This window comes from Quercus robur, chromosome 12, assembly GCF_932294415.1.
Source record: "Quercus robur chromosome 12, dhQueRobu3.1, whole genome shotgun sequence".
Taxonomy (NCBI): domain Eukaryota; kingdom Viridiplantae; phylum Streptophyta; class Magnoliopsida; order Fagales; family Fagaceae; genus Quercus; species Quercus robur.
Window position 1 is genome coordinate 21,380,643 of NC_065545.1, and position 19,964 is coordinate 21,400,606.

Here is a 19,964-nt window from a genome sequence, read left to right on the forward strand (position 1 = left end):
GACTCCCAGGAGGGAGACCAGTTCCTATATCGTCAAGATCCCCGCGAATGTGAATGGTCTCGGTACTGATGGGATTCTTGGGAATGTGAACGACTTCACCGTAGCCAAGATCCGGACTGATTAGATCCCTCCCCATATCTATTTCCCCCAATGCTGACCTCCTATTGTTGGTCATCTCTGTCTCTTCTCCGACGCCTACCCCTTACCTCTAGCTCCAAAACCCTGACTAGTCTGCGCAGCCGTTCAAGCTCTTCATCTCATTCCTCCCTCTGCCTATGTCCCGTAGCACCAGAGACTGTTCGTTGGGTTTGGTACGATCCTTCTCCCATACTGGACATTTCTTCTCATTGGTCGTGCTCCCTATCTTCTCGTTCCTTCTGTCTACACTCTCGCCAGCTAGACCCCCGAGAAGACCCTACGGATCCACTTTTCGCGTGACCCCCCGAATGCCTTTCAGACATTTTTCTCGAGCTCGAGTCCCTCTAGAACCACAGCATCATAGGAGAGCCTTACGGTGGGCGCCAATTGTGCGCACCAAAGAAGGGTTTGCTGGGCCAAACCACTACTTGGGCTCACAACTTATTTGTATGGTGGGTCTGGGTATCCTACTTTGGGTTGTTCTAAGTTAAGAGACTCAATGAGATTACTTTTCTCTCTTTCTCTACGTTTTCTTCCTTTCAAACCCTCTCTTTCTCTCTCTCTTTTCTCCTCCCAAAATTGCATCCCCTTTCCATTCATTCATTTCTCCTATTTATAGTCCATTGTTAATGGGGGGATTATCATTATCTTTTTAACTAGTGCAAAGAGAGGTCCAATGTTGATAAATTTAAGTGGATATTTAGGTATGAATGGCTTTGGAAATGGTTCCCACTACAGCAAGTGTGTTCGGCAGCGGAGTTTCCTAGGGTTCTGTCTAGCACTTAAATGGTGATATGACCGAGCATGTGTATATCGTCCGAGGATGATTTTCCGAGCTGTATGTGAGCAGGGCACTTGCAGTCTGCTTTTCAAGTATTTGGACAACACCTAGCTTGGAATCGTAGTTATTGTGGGCTTGGGACGGGATCCTTAGTGGTGCGGAGGTTGGACTCCCGGCCCATATTATTAACCCATGGCCGAAGGCCCAAATGGACTTGGATGTTAGGTGTCGTACAGGTACAATTAAAAACAATTACAATTATATAATTCAAATTATACATATTTTTTTAGAAAATATTTAAATTATACAAGGTATTAGCTTACACTTTTTAAAAATTATATATTTCTAAAATATGTAATATTTTCTCATTATATATATTAGGTTCTAACCCTATGCATATCCATGGATATACTTAAAAGATACACATTAAGATGCATAGTATAATTCTTACATATATAATTTAAATATTATTGATAGTTATTCTTATATATATATATATATATATATATTTTTTTTTTTTTTAACTCTTTAAAATATCTTGTAAGAATGTTATTTGGTAGAAAATGTAAATTGTCCATTTTTTAAATATTTTTATGTTCATTAATTTTAGACTCTATGGTTTTTGTACACAATAACTCAATTAAATGGATATTTATGATATGGTTCCACATTTAATTCCAAAATTAAGAAATAAAACTCTCTCTAAAAATAAATAATTTAGGACACACGATGCAAAATTGGACTTCAATTATAGAATTTAATTGGATTTTCTCTAAATTTATATATATATATATATATAGAGAGAGAGAGAGAGAGAGAGAGAGAGAGAGAGAGATGCCTTATAAATTTGAATTGTTTTTAGTTATAAAAAAGGCTCATAAATATAAAATCATTCAAGCTCTCTCTTCCTCTAATTTTATATATAGTGTTAGATATATGATTATGTTTTTTTATGATTTATTTATATTGGACACCTCATTTTCTACTCTAAATTAACTCATTTGGCACAAAAATTAAAAAAATTTCGATTAAATGGGACACGTGTTGTAAAATTAAACTCTAATTGAAATCAAATTTTTATGCTAAACTAATTAACTTGGTACAAAAATTTTAAAATTTTTGATTAGATGGGACGCGATGCGCAAAATTAGACTCTAATTGATGACTTATAAACTTGAATTCTTTTTACTTCTACAAAAAAAGGATAATAAATATAAAAATCATTTAAAAATTATGTTTTTATGGTATACTTGTATTGGACTCCTCGTTTTTTTTACACAAAATTAACTCATTTGGTGCAAAAATTAAAAAAACTTATATTAAATGGGACACGTGTCGCAAAATTAAACTCTAATTGAAATCCAATTTTTACATTGAATTAATTCACTTGGCACAAAAATTTAAAAATTTAGATTAGATGGGACAAATGGCACAAAATTAAACTCAAATTGAATTCCAATTTAAAATATAATTGGATTTTCTCTTAGCTTTACCTATTATTATTATTATAATATATATATATATATATATATATGTATATACATATTTATAATTTAATTAGTTTTAGACTCTTCAATTTTTGCATCCAATAATTCATTTATCACAAAAAGTAAAAACTTAGATGAACACGTGGTGAAAAATCGGACCCCAATTAAAATCTAATATAGAATCTACTTGAATTTGAACTCTTCAATTTTTACACTCGATAATTCACTTGACACAAAATTAAAAATTAAATGGGACACGTGGCACAAAATTGAGAATCCAATTAAAATCTAATTGGATTTTCTCTAATTTGGCTATTAATATATACTAGTTTATAATCTCATGCATATGCATGGATACACTTAAAGATATACAATAAGATGTATAATATAATTCCTATATATATATATAATTTAAATATTATTGATAGTCATTTTTATATTTTGTTAACCCTTTAAAAATTTTTGTAAGGATATTATTAGGTATAAAATGTAAATTGTCCATTTTTTTTAAAATTATTGTGAAACACTTTTTTTTTTTCCATACGATTCATTTATTTTAGACTCCTTGGTTTTTGTACTTAATAACTCATTTGGATGAATATTTATGATGTGGTCACACATTTTATTCTAAAATTAAAAAATAAAACTTTTTAAAAATAAATAATTTAGGACAAATGGTGTAAAGTTGGAACTTTAATTTGGAATTCTAATTTAAGTTTCTCTTAGCTTCACCTATTATTATTATTAACTTGTAACCCCATGTATATGTATGGATACACTTAAAGATAAATACAATAAGGTGCATAATATAATTCCTCTCTATATATATAATTTAAATACTATTGATAGTCATTTTTATATTTTGTTAACTCTTTAAAAAATTTTGTAAGGATATTATTAGGTATAAAATGTAAATTTTCCACGTTTTTTTTTTTTTTTTTAAATTATTGTGAAGCACTTTTTTATTTTATTTTTATGATTCATTTATTCTAGACTCTTTGTTTTTTGTACTTAATAACTCACTTGGATGAATATTTATGATGTGGTCTCACATTTGATTCTAAAATTAAGAAATAAAATTCTCTAAAAATAAATAATTTATGATACATGGCGCAAAATTGGAACTCTAATTTGAAATTCTTATTTTAGTTTCTCTCAACTTCACCTATTATATATATATATATATATATAGGGAGAATAGATAGACTTGTATTAGAACAATAATATGAACAAATTTGTCTCACTCTCTATCAATTTTTTATGGAAAAAATAATAATTTAGTGTGCGTTTGGCTACCAATTAAAAAGCTAGTTTATTTTATTATTCAACTTATTTTTGCTACTATTTATGGGTCCCACTGCACATTTTGATACTATTAATGGGTCTTATTGTACTATTTCAGCTAACTTTTACTTTTGTCTATAGTACTTTTAGCAAAAAGTTTTTAGTTTTAGTAAAATAAGCGGATCCCAAATAAACCCTTAATTTAGAACTCATTCATGATAGAATGATAATTTTTGCTTTTGGTCCAATTTTGGATAATTACGTCACATGTTGGGTGCCAAATCTTTTCTGGTAAGGACAAATTAGCAACATTTTTTGGCATAACACGTGGTTTTTGTTCTTCCCTTGTTGATTGAGTTTTCATTTTTGATGAAAAAACTTGTAACTTTATTAAGATGAAAATAAATTCAATATATCTTGAGTTAAATCCGACTCAATGATAATTGGATTTTCGTCTGTTTTAGAAGGACATGATTAAATTCTGATCTCTGAGCCAAAAATTGATAGCTTCCACTTGCATTCCCTACAAACAAAACTAACACTTTGATGATATAAAAGAACTTTGAATTGAATAAATTGGCATGGTTGTGGAAAATTACTTTATGGTAACATGTTATCTACCTGTTGAGAACCTTGAGGTTACAATTATCTAGAAGTTAAAAGTCTAGGGCACTACAATTTACAAGTACCATTATATCCCAATGTCAAAACTCAGGCACCGAATCCAAGAGGGACGGCCAAAATTTTTACATATAGTATAGTGTAATGAGAATTGCTCACATATGGTATTCATTTGGGATTCGTTTATTTCATTGAAATTGAATTTTTTTTGCTGAAAGTAGTGTAAATAAAGATAAAATTAAATTAGCTGAAATAATACAGTATAACCCATAAGTAATACCAAAAAGTGCAATAGAACCCATAAATAGTAGCAAAAATAAGCTGAATAGTAAAATAATTAAGTTGATAAAAATAATCTTTGCCCATGATTAATAATGTCAACATTTTGAGGGGTTGTAGGGCTATTTTCCAATGATTAATAAGACATTAAGACGTGGTTAATGGGTCATTTGGAAGGTCATTTTGTTTGACTAGGAATTGGACCTTACATCAAGTATGCGTGTATGTGAAAGAATTAAATAAAATTAAGTCTAAAAGAGCAACAAATCCTAAAAGAACAAGACCTTAACCAGCAATGGTTTGCGGGTCAAACTTCCCTGATTTTGAGGTTGCTTGCTGATATGGTTTCCCTTTTTTGCTGTATAATATTTTATGTTGTTGGGATAAAATTGACCTTGCCGGAAGCTTCTGATATAGATCAATGCATCTATCATCATTGAACCCCTTTTTTTTTCCTTTTCTTTTTGTAACTTTTGGCTGAGTTTATTTTATTATTATTTTCTTGAGAATCTTAATCAGAAAGTTTGGTGCAGTATTTTTAATTTGACCTCTTAACAAACCAAGTAATGTTAAAGACACGATTTTTTTTTTTTATAAAAATTTATTGAGGTAACAAGTTGTTATTAATTTTCACATGGATCCACCATTATTATTATTATTTTATTTGTCTATATCATCCACAACTTATCATCTCAGCTTTTATAAAAAAGTTTGATGAAAATTGTGTATGTAAATTTATCGCAACAATAGATTAATAATTATTCACTTCCATTTTATGCAATGGATTTCTCCAAATTCATACAAAATTTATTCCAAAATGGGAATAAAATGAATCCAACTCCGAAAAAAAGAAAGAAAAAAAGAAGAGTATAATGATATGCTGCCTTTGACCAAAGGAACATACCAAAAAATCATATAAGATTACAACACTCCTATATATGTATGGTGATAGTAGATTAGAAACACAGTAATATAGCTCAGATGATGGTGAAAGTCAAAGCATATGATGCTATGAAAACTATGAAGAGAAGCAGAGAAGATGTCAATTCGGTAGTTTTCCCATCTGATGTGTCCCCACCAGTTGACGGTACTGTCTTAGATCCATTTCCTGCACCAATAGAGTAACAAGACTAAAATGTTAATGTACATGTGACCATAAAATCCAAAATTTCATAGGTTAAGCTGCTGCATACTTTTGTTGTTTCACATTCAGCACATATTGCTAATATTATGAGAATGGACCAATTTTTATTCCAGTATGGAACTAATGTAAGTTGGACTCAAATTTTGTACCTGAAGAAGATGGTGTTCCTGCAGGAGAGTTTGCTGGAGATGAAGCTGACCAATTGCAGATAATGTGTTAGAAAGTTCATCCTAAGTGTAAATAGTTTCCATATTTGATTGAAATTCATATTGCATTTTCGGTTTGAAGGTTTTATTCTTACCATTGCATTGGCTAATAGGGGGAGTCTGGACATTGCAAGCACCAGGAAGTACCATAGCCTGAGTCTGATTAACGTTGATACCGAGAGATGAGGCACCACCATTAAGGACATCACACAGGCACTGTGGCTGTGACCTGACCACACTAGCAAGCTGTGTACAGCATGAAGAAGAGGGGGTGGAGGAGTTTCCTGTTATATAATTTAGGCATGGAGACATGCTAATGATCACATTGGTGCAACTTGAACTCGGTTGAGCCATTGATCCTCCACATAGAGCTGCCACAAGGACAAAAGCTAGAACCATCTGCATTCTTTTATCTGCCATTGGATAATATAAGATTTTCTGGCCAAAATATTGTCTATGATCAAATAAGCAATGAAAGAAGCTCCTGTTTTTGTGTCTTTTCTGAGTTTTGTATGTGGTTTATAAAGGGAATGTTGTGAACATAAGTGAGGCATCTGGCTTATATGTGGGTCACCAACTTTTCCTACATTTTAACAGATTCTTGGAAAGCAACTAAATCCTTGGAACTTTATTAAATAAAATAATAAAGTCAACCTTTTGAGTCTTTCTTGAGTGTGCTAGCTTTTGTTTATTTGTGCCTTTCTCTTTATGTATTTCTACTACCATCTTTTTATGTAATATAATTCAGGAAAAACATGCTAAATTTTAGGAGTACAACGAGCTATGTTTTCTACATCTAATGTGCTATACGTGTCCAAATTGAAAGGCTGGGCCATGGTCCAGTATGAGCAGGTCAGAACGAGGAATAATCTAGGGAAGCATCGACCATCCTCATGATTATGTTCAAACTTGTTTAATTTTATTCAGAATTGAAAAACTCTGGTGGTTGGATGCAGGTTAACAAAACCTGATTCAGGCGGTGGTTGAATATTCTGGTTCATATTCAGCTAGCACTTAGTGTTTCAATAATTATCTTATGCATTTGATATAATCATCCTTTCTCTTATAGTATGTGTGGAGGCCACACACAATAAGAAATAAGATACATATATCTGAGGCATGAGATACCTTCTCCTTCTATTCTTTACAACATGGCATGTTGCTCTTTTTCACTTTCAATGAGGCACAACTTCTTACACAATTTTTTCCACAATTGTTGAAGTCACAAGTTGTCAATGGTAAACAATAAAGTTGTGTTGATGGTGAGCTTATGTGAAAATCATAACAAATTGCCACCTAACAAGATGATTGTGTATGTAGAATTACTTTTTTCTCTTTTTCAACTACCACAGGAAAGACCAAGTGAAATGGCCCTTTAGTATCATGGATATTATGCTTGACAGTCACCGCATGCAACACTAGAACCCAATTCAAACAGAATTCAATATTATGCTGGTTATGATAATTATAAAAGCATTAATTAAGGATATCATGACAATGATGCTCAAAAGCACTAAGAAAATCAGGCTTAACTTGGGATCTCATTTCCTTAAATAGTTGCAAAAATATGCCATTTCCTTGATTTTCTTATATTGTTTCCCATGTCTGTACTCTAAAAATTTGAGAATTTCCTATGTCCAATATTATCTAAATCTATGCCAGGATTGGATAAAGTATCTGTCTCAAGTCTTGGAAGGAGGAAGCACTGTATTTTGTTTCACTGAGGACATTAGACCTAAACTCAATAGTAGACCATTTTAAAAACAAACCCACATCAATATCATAGTTTTGCAGGGAAATCTTGAATGTATTAGTTTTTTTCCCAGTTAAAAATTCAGTCACAATGGTTAATTATTGATGCAGACTATTATTTTTGTATTTGATGCTTTGAAAACATCTACATACTGTCCACAGTTTGGAATTCCTTCCAAGTTTCCAGTTTCTGCAGTTTTGAAATTCCATGGTGCTTACTCCAAGAAAAGATTTCTGTCACATGACTTCGAATTTGTATGTTTACACAATTTTTTGTTGGCATTAATCACTAACATTATGGAAGTGTTAGACATGGTATAATAGGCATGCAATGGAAATGAGATTTTTATGATTATATTTTAAGATTCTGCTCAAAGGTACAAATTTCAGAAAGCAGGCCATAACCATCATAAAAATTGGACCATTTCCAGATTTGGCAGTACCAAAAATTTCATGATTTCACAAAATGATATATTGGTTTTGAAGTTTTGCTATATATTGTGGTGGATAGTCCATCTTTTGCACTGACTTGAAACGTATAATATAAACTGAATTTCATTCTTTCAGAAAAAAAAAAAAAATGTTGGCTGAATTTCCAAGGGACTCATTCAATTTATTCTTATGCGCTTAATTGGAATTTTACAACCATTCCATCTTATGACTGTAAGATATTATTGTGAACTCCAACATTCTTGTCCCTGCACCTTCTTGGAAACTAACTTCTTTTTTTATAATTTTATGGCTTTGTTTTTATCTTGTTTGAACATGATGGTTGATATCTGGTCTGGTTAGTTAAGATAATGTCTTTAAACAAATAATAGAGACAAAGAGAAGCCCTTATTATTGCATCAAATAATAAAACTAAATAATACAAGCACAGTCCTCCAAGTAAAAGCAAGGATCATCTTCAACATCGTAACGAGGTGGGCAAAGAGTTATTCTAAAACTAGAACAGGAAATCCCTATGGAAGACTAATTCTCAGAACATTGTGACAGTTGAAGCACAAGAGACAATGAAGAGCAGGAAAACCGTGAAATGAAGAGGTGCTTTGATGGTGTTTCCATCAGAAGAACCCCCATTCATTGATGGGGTTGTTTTTGACCCTGCTCCGGCAATCATACAAGCATTGAAATGAAAACATCAGTCTATAGAAAAATTAGCAATAAAATAAAAGAAAGGAAAAAATCATTGACAAGTGCATGTAACTTGTTGGAGACCTGTCTCAACATATAACTAAGTTTTGAAAAGGTGACGATTAGGGACAATGCTGTTTCAATAACAATTGCAGTCCTGGTAGAGTCATGACATAACAATTTCATATTGTGTCAATAACATAGGATATTTTATCTATGGAACTCTTCTAATTGGACAATATGTGCATGACACAATGTCAAATGAAAGCTAAATATGGAAGCTTGTTCCCTAAATATGTCTTTCTTTTTCTTTTTTGGAGAAAAAATATACCAAAACTTGAACACATGTATCATGCTATATATACCTGAAGGAATGCCTGATGCTGAAGTGGTAGTTGCACTTGCAGGTGTTTCATCAGAAGAATCTGCTGGAGAACCAACTGGTGGAGTTCCGTTGGCACCTGCTTCACCATAGTATAGTGAGTTGTTAAACAAAAAAGGAAAAACAATTTACAAGGACCAAAATGAAAATTGACATTCATTTTACGAGGATTAATAAGAAAATACTCGTACTTTTAAACAATAACAACATGCAATTTTATGCAAAAAATGTGTGGGTATAATATATTATCGGCTTAATTCAACGATCCATAAGCATAAGTATATGTGAAACTTGAGCTTACCTTTACACTGGCTAATGGGTGAAGTTTGCACATTACAAGCACTAGGTAGTGACAGAGCTCGAGTTTTGTTTATATTAATACCCAATGAGGCAGCACCACCATTAAGGGCAGTGCAAAGGCACTGTGGGGATGATTGAACAACATTAGAGAGCTGTGAGCAACATGATGATGATGGGGTCGATGAATTTCCAGTTATGTAGTTAAGGCATGGGGCCAGGTTGGAGAGCACACTTGTGCAACCTGACTGAGCCTTGTCTCCACTCCATAACATGGCCACAAGGACCAGGACTAGACCCTTTTCAATTCCTTTAAAAGCAATTTACTAATGTTGGAATTTTTGACTGCCTGAAATGTCTATAAGTGAGGATAGATGAACTCTGTGAACAATATTCAGGATAGTGAGATATGGATTTTAGTTGAGAAAATAAGGGAAGGATGAGATTTTTATATGGCAAACTTGTTTGGAAGGGACAAAGGAATTGGTATTTTTTGGGTGACCAACTCTTACTAAACTAGGAGTACTTGTCATGATAACTTAAGAACTTCTCGACATTAAAGAAAATACGCAATTATTTAGACATTTTTAAGGACAAAACTTTGTAAGAATATGTCTAAAATCTAAATTTAGATTAGTTAGGATCAATCATCTCAATATACCCACTCAATAGCAAATAGTAAAACCTGCAAGCTCTGTGATCAAACAATTGATTTTTTTTTTTTCTATTGCTACGGAGAGTTGTTAATGAATACCTTTTTTTTGCATCACTTTCAATTGCATAATCCAGATTTCCATACAAAGTTAAATGCCCGGCAAGTCCAAGACATAAGGTTGTAGACCAAGTTCGACTATGCACTATGATATCATTACTTGAGTCATTAACAAAATTTAAATGAAAAAAAAAATTTATAACTTCCTATTGACCAAAAATAAAAACAAAAAGTTATATATCTGACATGTCAAACCTACCTAACTAGAAATATAAGGATTCCTTCACTCATGAGTATTAGTTAAGAGTAGTTCAACTCCAAAACCCATGTCAAATCTACCTGTTTTTTCCCTCCAAATTTCCTAGATCCTATATGTATAAAACACCTCATCAATAACCAAAGCCAAACCAAACCATTTCTTCACAGATTGCAGACTGAAGACCATTTGTAGTTGATTTATTCCTAGAACTCATGGAGACTATCAAGGGTTCTAGACTTATTGCAATATCAGCAACTCTTTTAGTCATTTCAGCAATATTAGTTAAAGGGCAGATTAGGACACCATGTACAACATCAATGATCAATAGCTTTACCCCATGTTTTAATTTCATTACTGGAAGTAGCAATAATGGTTCATCACCAACATCTGAGTGTTGCAGTTCCTTGCAGTCACTCACCAGCACGAGTGTGGATTGTGCTTGTCTCGTACTAACCGCCAATGTGCCTGTACTCCCTATAAACCGAACTCTAGCACTTTCTCTTCCACAAGCATGTAACATGGCCGTGCCCGTACAATGCAAAGGTGTGAATCACATTATCTAATCTGAATTTGAACTTTTTAATGACTCTTAGAGTTCATTTGAAATGTGAAAGATATCTGATGGTGCAATTCATTGCATTTTGCAGCCTCCAGTGCACCCCTACCAGCTCCGGGTACTAAAAAATTCCTATGATTTAATATATATTTCTATACATAGATACATAAAATTGAAAAATCCAATGGCAAAGAAGCAAGTAAAACACAAATTTCACATCTACATTTGTGCTTACTTTAAACAATGTGAGCTTTCGTAACAGGTACTGTCTCACTTGGACCAAGTCCCTCACCTATAGCTGCTTCTCCTTTGAGTCCACGAGGTAACTGTCTTAAATTTCAATTCATCTACATTTTTGCTTACAATAAGCAATGTGAACTTTCTTGACAGGTCCTATTTCACATGTACCAAGTCCCTCACCTATAGCTGCATCTACTTTGAGTCCACGAGGTAACTGTCTTAAATTTCAATTCGTCTACATTTGTGATTTGTGCTTACAATAAGCAATGTGAACTTTCTTGATAGGTCCTATCTCACATGTACCAAGTTCCTCACCTATAGCTGCTTCTCCTTTGAGTCCACGAGGTAATTCTGTTCTGAAATTTCAATAATATTCGTTTCACTGAAAGAGTATTGTTATAATATATATATCTCTGAAACTAGAATGGGAAACAAAGTCGCCAATATTGTTATGCTTGATTCCTTAACTACAACACAACAATCAAACGTTAGTCACAAATTTTTAGGGTTGGCTATGAATACTTAGTAGACTAATCAGGATTGGTCACGTGTAATCTTGCTTGACACCTAAACTTTTTTTCATTTAAATTTTTTATTGGACAGCTTCTAAGGCAGTGGCACTAGCTCCAGCACCACAATCTGACACAACTCTGCAATTGACACCAGCATCTCCACCAGTGGAAACAAAAGCACCCACAACAAATCCGGGAATTCGACCTGTGCTGACCCCACCAGCATCTGCTTCATCTTATGTTTCCCCAGCACCTCTCCTAGCACTACTTGTTGGAATTATGGTGTTTTGAGTACTGCTAAGTTCTATCTCAAAAAAAAAAAAAAAAAAAAAAAAAAAAAAAAGTACTACTAAAGTTGCTTCCTATTTTGTTTTTGTAGTCCTTCCTTCAATAAATATTTGACTCTGTTTCTCAGGGTTGAGAATATACTTCTTTTAGATTTGTTTGGAGCTCCATGAGGGCCATTGTATGTCAAGTATCTTTGGTTGTTTGATGCAATACTGAAATGGGTATCAAATTTGAGATCCATTTATAAAAACATTCAATGGCGCATCAAATTTACAATATCATGTTGAGTTATTTACATCCTTAGGTTTTACATCTCATTTAATAACAAGCTCAATTTCAGACCAGTACCACCAATAGTCACTTACTCCATATCCCTTAATTTAGATCTTTCATGTTTTTTCTTTCTTTAGCATGTCTTTCTTTGATCAATAACCATTCATGCATTCAACTTCTAAGCAATAGTCCTCCAGGTTGGGATTTCCACCAACTCGCTTCATCCATGAAGGTACATTCAATGCATGGAGAGTTTGGATTGCGTGTTCTTGTGAGCTGAAAATCCATGCACATAGGCACGTCATGTATTTAAAATAACTGTGTTATCCCCATCCAATACAATGGAGTAGTTGATGGAAGCTTTGCTCATATATATAATTAAATGGTACCCACACAACATATTCAAGATGTTAAAAGTCAACAATAATTAGATGGCCAAGTCTCACAACAAAATTTTCATACCAATCTCAACAACTACTAGATATCCTAATCACAATTGTGGAAGTTAGATGTTTCAAATAAGCTTAAAGTCTTCACATGGAGGGTGTGCAACAACATTCTTCCCACGTAAATGAATGTACATGGTAAGTTTGTGACTGTTTTGACCTAAAATGCTCTTACAATCTCAAAAGTTTAAACTGTTAGAAAATGGTGTAGATGAATGTATACAGTAAATTAGTGATTGTTGACCTAAAATGCTCGGAAAGTCTTAAAAGTTTAAACCGTTAGAAAATGGTAAAGTTAAACTTCAATCATAATTCTAAAAAAAAACATATATTGGTGTGGTGTCCACTGCGTGCACGGGCCATTTGTAATGCAAGGAATTGTTCCTGCTTTCAGGGTAAACAAACACATCCAGAACAGAACTTTGCATGCCTCTGTGGATTGTACATATGGATACCCCATGTTTGTTTGTCTGGGAGATTTCCCTTTTATTCATACGGTTTTTATATCAATGAAGTTCTATCTTGCAGTCAAAAGAAGAAGCTGCGGCTGCAAGTCCCAGTAGAGCTGCTAAGCTTGCTCTTAGTTCTTGTGGACACAGACGCCATTTCACAAGGGTTCCTTCCACGCATCTAATTTATCTTAAGAAAATACGTGTACGCATCTAAAAATTGTGGTCATAAAAGAACTCATTTATCATTGAGCATACTTGTGCGTGAGAGAGAGATTTGGTTACAAGTGGTTGCAACCAAAGATGCGTAAAGACCGATTTTCCAATGATTTCTTAAGCAAACGCTAAAATTGGACAAAGTTGAATCATTCACCAACCCAAGTTTAGCAAATCCTATACATCAACCATACTTTTAATCACAAATCATCCCATAATTCTAGGAAGTATCCAAAAAAACGACAGCCTTACAAGCCCCTTATATATACCCTCTACGCCATTGTCAATGGAACACTGAAAAAAAAAAAAAAAAAAAGGAAAAGGCAAGCATAAAAAAATATAAAAAATTTAACACACATACACATAAGCAAATTAAGAGAATGGCTAACAAGTTCGTTGCAGTGTTTCTCATGTGCATTGTTGTCGTTGCAGCATTCAGCCTTCAAGAGGCTAAGGCTGCTGAGTTGGACAAGTTCAAGGGATGCTTCTCCAACTGCGGCAAAGGATGCTTGGGTGAAGGCAATGGTAACACCTTCTGTGAAAAGAAGTGTGATAATGACTGTAGTGAAAAAGAGCTTGCTGGTAAGTTTTAGAAATGAATAACCAGTTTTTTGTCTACAATTGACAACTTACCACCTCAATGCTTTTGAAAAAAAAAATTATGAAAAAAATTGTGCTATAGACTAAACAAATACAAGGCCCTCTTTTAATTTGTTTCTTTCCATTTTTTCCATGAAAACCCCATTAATCCTATTGAATTTTTGGACGCCATACAAACCGGCCTTCGTAACTTAGTGACACCAGAATTTTGTCTACAATATAATTGACATGCAACTTACTACCTCAATGCTTGTGAAAAAAAAAAAAAAAAAAAATTGTTCTATAGACTAAACAAGTAACAAGGTCCTCTTTTAATTTGTTTCTTTCCAATTCTTTTCCATGAAAACCCCCTAATCCTATGGAATTTTTGGACACCATACGAATCGGCCTTAATATGCGTTTGTTCTTTGTGCAGAAAAACTTAACATCAATCTACCCTGAGCAAATGAACGGAAGCACAAAGTCTTACTCAAAGGAATAGAGGGAGATGAATCGTGCGATAAATTAAGTTGTGCTGTTTAATTTAAGACATTCATTCCAATCCCAATGTATTCATTTTGCAATTTATAATACGTATGACATTCTGTTAATTGTGATCTTTTTATATTTTGTTTCTCTAAAGAGATTGCTATATTGTCATCCAATGTGTTATTAACATTATCAATCTTATGAACTGACTTGTAATCCTATACATAAATATATTTAAAAATAAATATAATTAAGTGTATATTAAAAATTCCCCCTTAAGTTGAATATTACTAAGGGTAGATTTTACATTTTTGTAACTTTTGAAAAGGCCTTATATAGATATTATTTGGTAGAGTATGCAAGTTCTTCAATCTTGATTATTATTTTTTTTTAGAGGAAAAAAAACAAGAAGTAGATATTTTGTTTCTTTTTAACTTTATTTTATTATTCTCAAAAGAAAAAACCAACTTAATTTTGTTATTGGGATGAAATAAATTTATTTTATGTTTGCATTTTTCAAAGTAAGTTATAAAAATTGAGTCATTACTAACTTATATTGAAAATGAACAACCAATTTTTTAGAACATGCAAATTATTTATTTAAATTTATATTTGAACTAATAATAAGTTTTTATAAGAAAATATGGATTAAAAATGGTTTCAAATAGATTTTAAATATAAAATTAGAAGCAGTTTTAGATGAATTTAATTAAAATAATTTTAAATAGGTTAGAAGTATTATATATTTAAAGTGTTATATCGAAGCATAATATACTTTTTTTTTTTTTTTTTTTTTTTTTTTTTTTTTTGAGAAAGAAGACTAAAACTTTTATAAAATTAGCCAGGATCGGCGAAGAGTACATCAACTAAGTGTGGTGGAACATCCTCCATCCACACTGACAAACCTCTGACATTTCTAGCATGTCTAGCTAGGTTATGAGCTATTTTGTTACCGCTTCTACGTACATGGGAGAAGTTTATGCACTTACTTGACACAAGCATGGACTTAGCTGATTCCAGTAGGTGTCCAAACGATGAGAAAGAGGCTTCACTGCTGCGAAGGGAGTTGATCACCACTTCTGAATCTCCTTCAAGAACGAATTCAGCTATACCCAATTCTTGAGCAAAAACCAAAGCCCTTGCAGCTGCCATGGCTTCCACAATGTCTGAGGAGAATGGTAGCGGCGCTTGTTCCGACAATGAAGCAATCACGTTCCCTTGACTATCATGGACGACCACTCCCAATCCAGCCTTACCCAACTCCGGAAAAGAAGCCCCATCGAAATTTAGTTTGAAGCAATTCATAAGGGGCGGACTCCACTGTGTCTGTAGGGGATGACATGGAGACATAGGGAGCTGGCATAAGGATCTTTGGCTTTGCTGGAAGGCTGCCAGGAATTGATTTGCTTGTTGGAGGACCTGTGATCTAGGGAACTCATTTGAACTGACTCGGAGCTGGTTGCGACGGTACCAGATCGTCCACATTATCATGGCCATTAATTCCAGATTTTTCTTTTTCTCATGCAGAATAGAAATCAGGTCTCTAGTATTTGAGATGGCATGTTGTCTTCGGTCTTCAAAGCCTGGAACAACCTCCCATATTTCATCGAGCTTGGTACATTCCCATACTGCATGAATCACCGTTTCGGACTCCATTCCACACTGCTCACATTTGTCTTCCACTAAGATCTTTCTCCTCATTAAGTTATGCTTTGATGGTATCGCTTCCTTGCACATTCTCCATATGAAATGTCTCACTTTATTTGGAACATTAAGCCCCCAAACCTGGTTCCAAATACCACTTTGCCGCTGCTGGTTGGCTGAAGGATTCTGCACAAAATTGGATTTAGTTAGAAATTTTGACCCTGAATTTACAGTATACTTACCTGATGGGGTGAAGGGCCAAATGATCTTGTCCTCCACAGGTATACGGCTCAATGGAATGCTGAGAACTAAATCAGCTTCATCTGGAGACAATAATCCATGCACTAAGTTGTGATCCCATGTTCTTGTGAGTGGATTGATGAGGTCAGACACTCTCCCATTTTCAAAGCCTGGAACAATATCAGATAAAACTCGTGGGTGTTCTAAGGATGGTAACCATGCATCATTCCATATGCTCACGGCTTCTCCACAGCCAATTCTCCATCTTGCACCCTTTAGAAGAACATCTCTTCCCTTTAAGATGCTATGCCAAGCATGCGAACCGGTGCTAGTTTCCTGTGCCTCCCAGATGCTGCAATCTGGAAAAAACTTTGTTTTAAAGACTCTATAGAATAGGGAGTCCTTATTATGAAGTAATCTCCAAGCTTGCTTAGCCAAGAGAGCATCGTTGAAGTTGGCTAGATCCTTAAAGCCCATACCACCTTCCTTTTTTGGGAGGCAGAGTGTTTCCCATTTCACCCAGTGCACTTTCCTCCTTTCACCTTTTTGGCCCCACCAAAATTTCCGTACTAGACTTTCAATTTCTGAGCAAAGACCCAACGGGAGTTTGAAGCAGCTCATGGTATAGGTTGGGATAGCTTGGACAACAGCTTTGATTAGAATTTCTCTTCCTGCCTGTGAGAGGAGTTTCTCCTTCCAACCCTGTAGTTTCTTCCAAACTCACTCTTTTATGTAATTGAAGCTTGCTTTTTTGTTTCTGCCCACCAGAGATGGTAATCCCAAGTATTTCTCATACTGAACAATTTCTGGAACCCCCAGTACCAGCTTTATCTGATTTCGGATATCATCACAAGTAGATTTACTGAAGAAGATCGTTGTCTTGCTTCGGTTAATCTGTTGTCCTGAACATCTTCCATAAACTTCCAAAATATCCAGGACTCTTTGGCACTCCTCTATGGTAGCCCTGCAAAACAACAAGCTATCATCTGCAAACAAAAGATGGGTTAGTTTTGGGCTATTTCTACAAAGCGCATAACCCTTTATGTGGCCCTGTTGAGAGGCTTGGTTGATCAGCCCATTGAGACCCTCAGTGCAAAGTAAGAATAGGAATGGCGAGAGAGGGTCTCCTTGTCTAATGCCTCTTGTTGGAGTGATCATGCCTTTGGGTTCCCCATTTACCAGTATGGAATATGTCACAGTTTTGACACATAGCATCATAAGGCGGATCCAATGTTCATTGAACCCCATTTTTTCCATGACTGAGGACAGGTAATCCCACTCCACTCTGTCATAAGCTTTGCTCATGTCAAGCTTGATAGCCATATAGCTGTCCTTCCCTGTGTGTCTCTGCATACTATGTAAAGATTCAAAAGCTACCAAAATATTGTCAGAAATAAGTCGACTCTTTGTGAAAGCACTCTGATTTTCAGTAATGATATTAGGCAAAATTTTCTTAAGTCTATTTGCTAGCACTTTTGAGAAAATTTTATACAAAACATTACACAAACTGATCGGTCTAAATTCAGAGGCAAATTCAGGATTTTTCTTCTTTGGAATGAGAGTTATGAAAGTGTGATTTAGATGGTCAGGTAAAGATGCAGAATTAAGATAATGCAACACCGAATGAGAAATATCATGTCCAATTAAGTTCCAATAATGTTGATAAAAGAGAGGAGGCATACCGTCAGGTCCTGGTGCTTTTAGTGGGGCCATTTGGCTGGTGGCCTGCTTTACCTCCAAGAGAGTGAATTCGGATGAGAGCATGGAATTCATATCCTCAGAGATAACTTTCTGAATGGAGTTTGTAGCCACGGGGCAGAAGGGTTGATTATTTGACTGAAACAGGTCCTGATAGTAGTGTACCAGGTTTTCAGCAATGTCCTCATTAGTGTCCATCACACGGCCATTTGGATCTTTCAATTTTCGGATCAAGTTTTTTCTCTTCCTCTGGGACGCATAGCTGTGAAAGAATTTTGAATTTCTGTCCCCGAATTTAGCCCACGTAACCTTTGCTCTTTGGAACCAGAGTCTATTTTCTTTATCAACCAGTTCCGCTATCTCCTTTTGCAACTCACGAACGTGATGGTTATTTCCAGTTCTCATGGCTATTTTTTCAGCCTCCTTAAATTCCTTCCTCTTTCGGTTCAGTACCATTTTGACATTCCCAAAGCATTCCCGCTCCCATATTCGGAGTTCTTTACCACATCTATCAATTTTATGCATGACATGATCACGATCCTCCTCTTCTCCTCTTGACAACCAAACTGATTCAATAATATTTGAGCACCCACGATCAGAGAGCCACACCTCTTCGAACCTGAATGGTTTAGCATAAGATGGAATGTCTAACCCATCCAATGAGATCCACAAAGGAGAGTGATCCGAAGAGTCTGAGTGCAGATGGTGGATTTTTGTGCCTGTGAATTTCATGAACCACTCATGGTTAGCCATCCCACGATCCAGTCTTTCCCACAAAGAATGACCATCTGCAAAATGTTTTCTCCAAGTAAATTGCTCTCCCATATATCCAAGGTCAAGAAATCCACACTCATCTATAACATCCCGGAAAAGTTGCATCTGAGCCTGACTTCTATTATTTCCTCCCAACTTCTCCGAACTTTTTGTGATTTCATTGAAATCCCCAGCACAAAGCCAGGGAAGATTATGTCTAGTGTTGAGCAACCTCATTTTATTCCAAGCTTCCATTCTCTTGTGTGTAGCCGGTTCACCATAGAAACCTGTGAATCTCCATGCTTCGTCGCTGCCTTTGTTAATTATGGAATCAATATGGTATTTGGAGAAAGAATCCACCCAGACATCAATGGAGTTTTTCCAATAAAGAGCTAAACCTCCACCACCTCTAGGGTTTTTTTCCACATAAAACATGTTATCAAACTTGATGCTTCTTTGTACTTCTTTTAGCCTAGCTTCATCTGCCCATGTTTCGGCTAAAAACACAACGGAGGGATCTTTTGCCCGAATCACTACCTCGAGCTCTTTTCCTGTTCGCAGGTTCCCAAGCCCACGACAGTTCCAAACTATAAAACTCATTGTGCTTGGCGGGACTGCTGAGCAGCCTCCGCCATTAGATTTTGTTTGCTTTCTCCCTTTGAAACCTGTGTTTTTTTTATGGGTAACTCGGGAAGATACTCTACTTCTTCTTCTCTGTTTCTCTTTTTTGCCGTGGGACTTTGTGGTGGGTCAGTCTCCATGGGATTGTCTCTTGCCAATCTTTTCCAAGTCCGCAAAGTTTTGCTTCCTTGAACAAATGGAAGGGAGTTGTCCATCACGTGATGTGCTTGATCTTGTGCTTCAAGATTTTGCATGGACGGGGTAGGAGGCTTCTCATTGGTTGGTGTGGCTAATGGTGCAACTATAGAGTCAATTTCCACACGTGCCTCTTGCTTATCAAACTTATTGATTTCTAAGTCAAGTTCCTGTATCTGCGCTTCAAAGGCAGCATTATCAGTAAGGCAGGCAGTTAAATTGGAATTAGAGATACTTACCTCAGACAATGGGTTGCGAGATTCTTGGCCATTCAGCGAGGTTTGCTCCC

At 35.0% G+C, this 19,964-nt stretch overlaps 3 protein-coding genes across 5 annotated transcripts; 2 read left to right on the forward strand and 1 right to left on the reverse strand.

Annotated features, from left to right (window-relative positions):
- Positions 1–5,337: 5,337 nt before the first annotated feature.
- Positions 5,338–9,945, reverse strand: LOC126709777 (non-specific lipid transfer protein GPI-anchored 5-like). Its single transcript, XM_050410115.1, has 5 exons — positions 9,510–9,945; positions 9,192–9,287; positions 6,036–6,353; positions 5,884–5,928; positions 5,338–5,698 (listed from the first exon to the last, which is right to left on the reverse strand). The coding sequence occupies exons 1-5, from the start codon at positions 9,778–9,780 to the stop codon at positions 5,568–5,570; spliced, it is 861 nt and encodes a 286-aa protein (XP_050266072.1). The 5' UTR covers positions 9,781–9,945; the 3' UTR covers positions 5,338–5,567.
- A 660-nt stretch (positions 9,946–10,605) lies between these two features.
- LOC126709851 (non-specific lipid transfer protein GPI-anchored 16-like) lies at positions 10,606–12,350 on the forward strand. 3 transcript variants are annotated; one of them, XM_050410208.1, is made up of 6 exons: positions 10,608–11,019; positions 11,124–11,150; positions 11,295–11,354; positions 11,423–11,482; positions 11,558–11,617; positions 11,876–12,350. In XM_050410208.1, the coding sequence occupies exons 1-6, from the start codon at positions 10,689–10,691 to the stop codon at positions 12,073–12,075; spliced, it is 738 nt and encodes a 245-aa protein (XP_050266165.1). In that variant the 5' UTR covers positions 10,608–10,688; the 3' UTR covers positions 12,076–12,350. The 3 variants fall into 3 exon arrangements, with proteins under 3 accessions (XP_050266167.1, XP_050266166.1, XP_050266165.1); XM_050410209.1 differs by lacking the exon at positions 11,423–11,482 and having other exon boundaries at positions 10,607–11,019; XM_050410210.1 differs by lacking the exons at positions 11,423–11,482; positions 11,558–11,617 and having other exon boundaries at positions 10,606–11,019.
- A 1,198-nt stretch (positions 12,351–13,548) lies between these two features.
- LOC126709445 (major pollen allergen Ole e 6-like) lies at positions 13,549–14,646 on the forward strand. Its single transcript, XM_050409692.1, has 2 exons — positions 13,549–14,038; positions 14,472–14,646. Exons 1-2 carry the CDS (start codon positions 13,837–13,839, stop codon positions 14,495–14,497), a joined length of 228 nt encoding a protein of 75 aa, XP_050265649.1. The 5' UTR covers positions 13,549–13,836; the 3' UTR covers positions 14,498–14,646.
- The last annotated feature ends 5,318 nt before the right edge of the window (positions 14,647–19,964 follow it).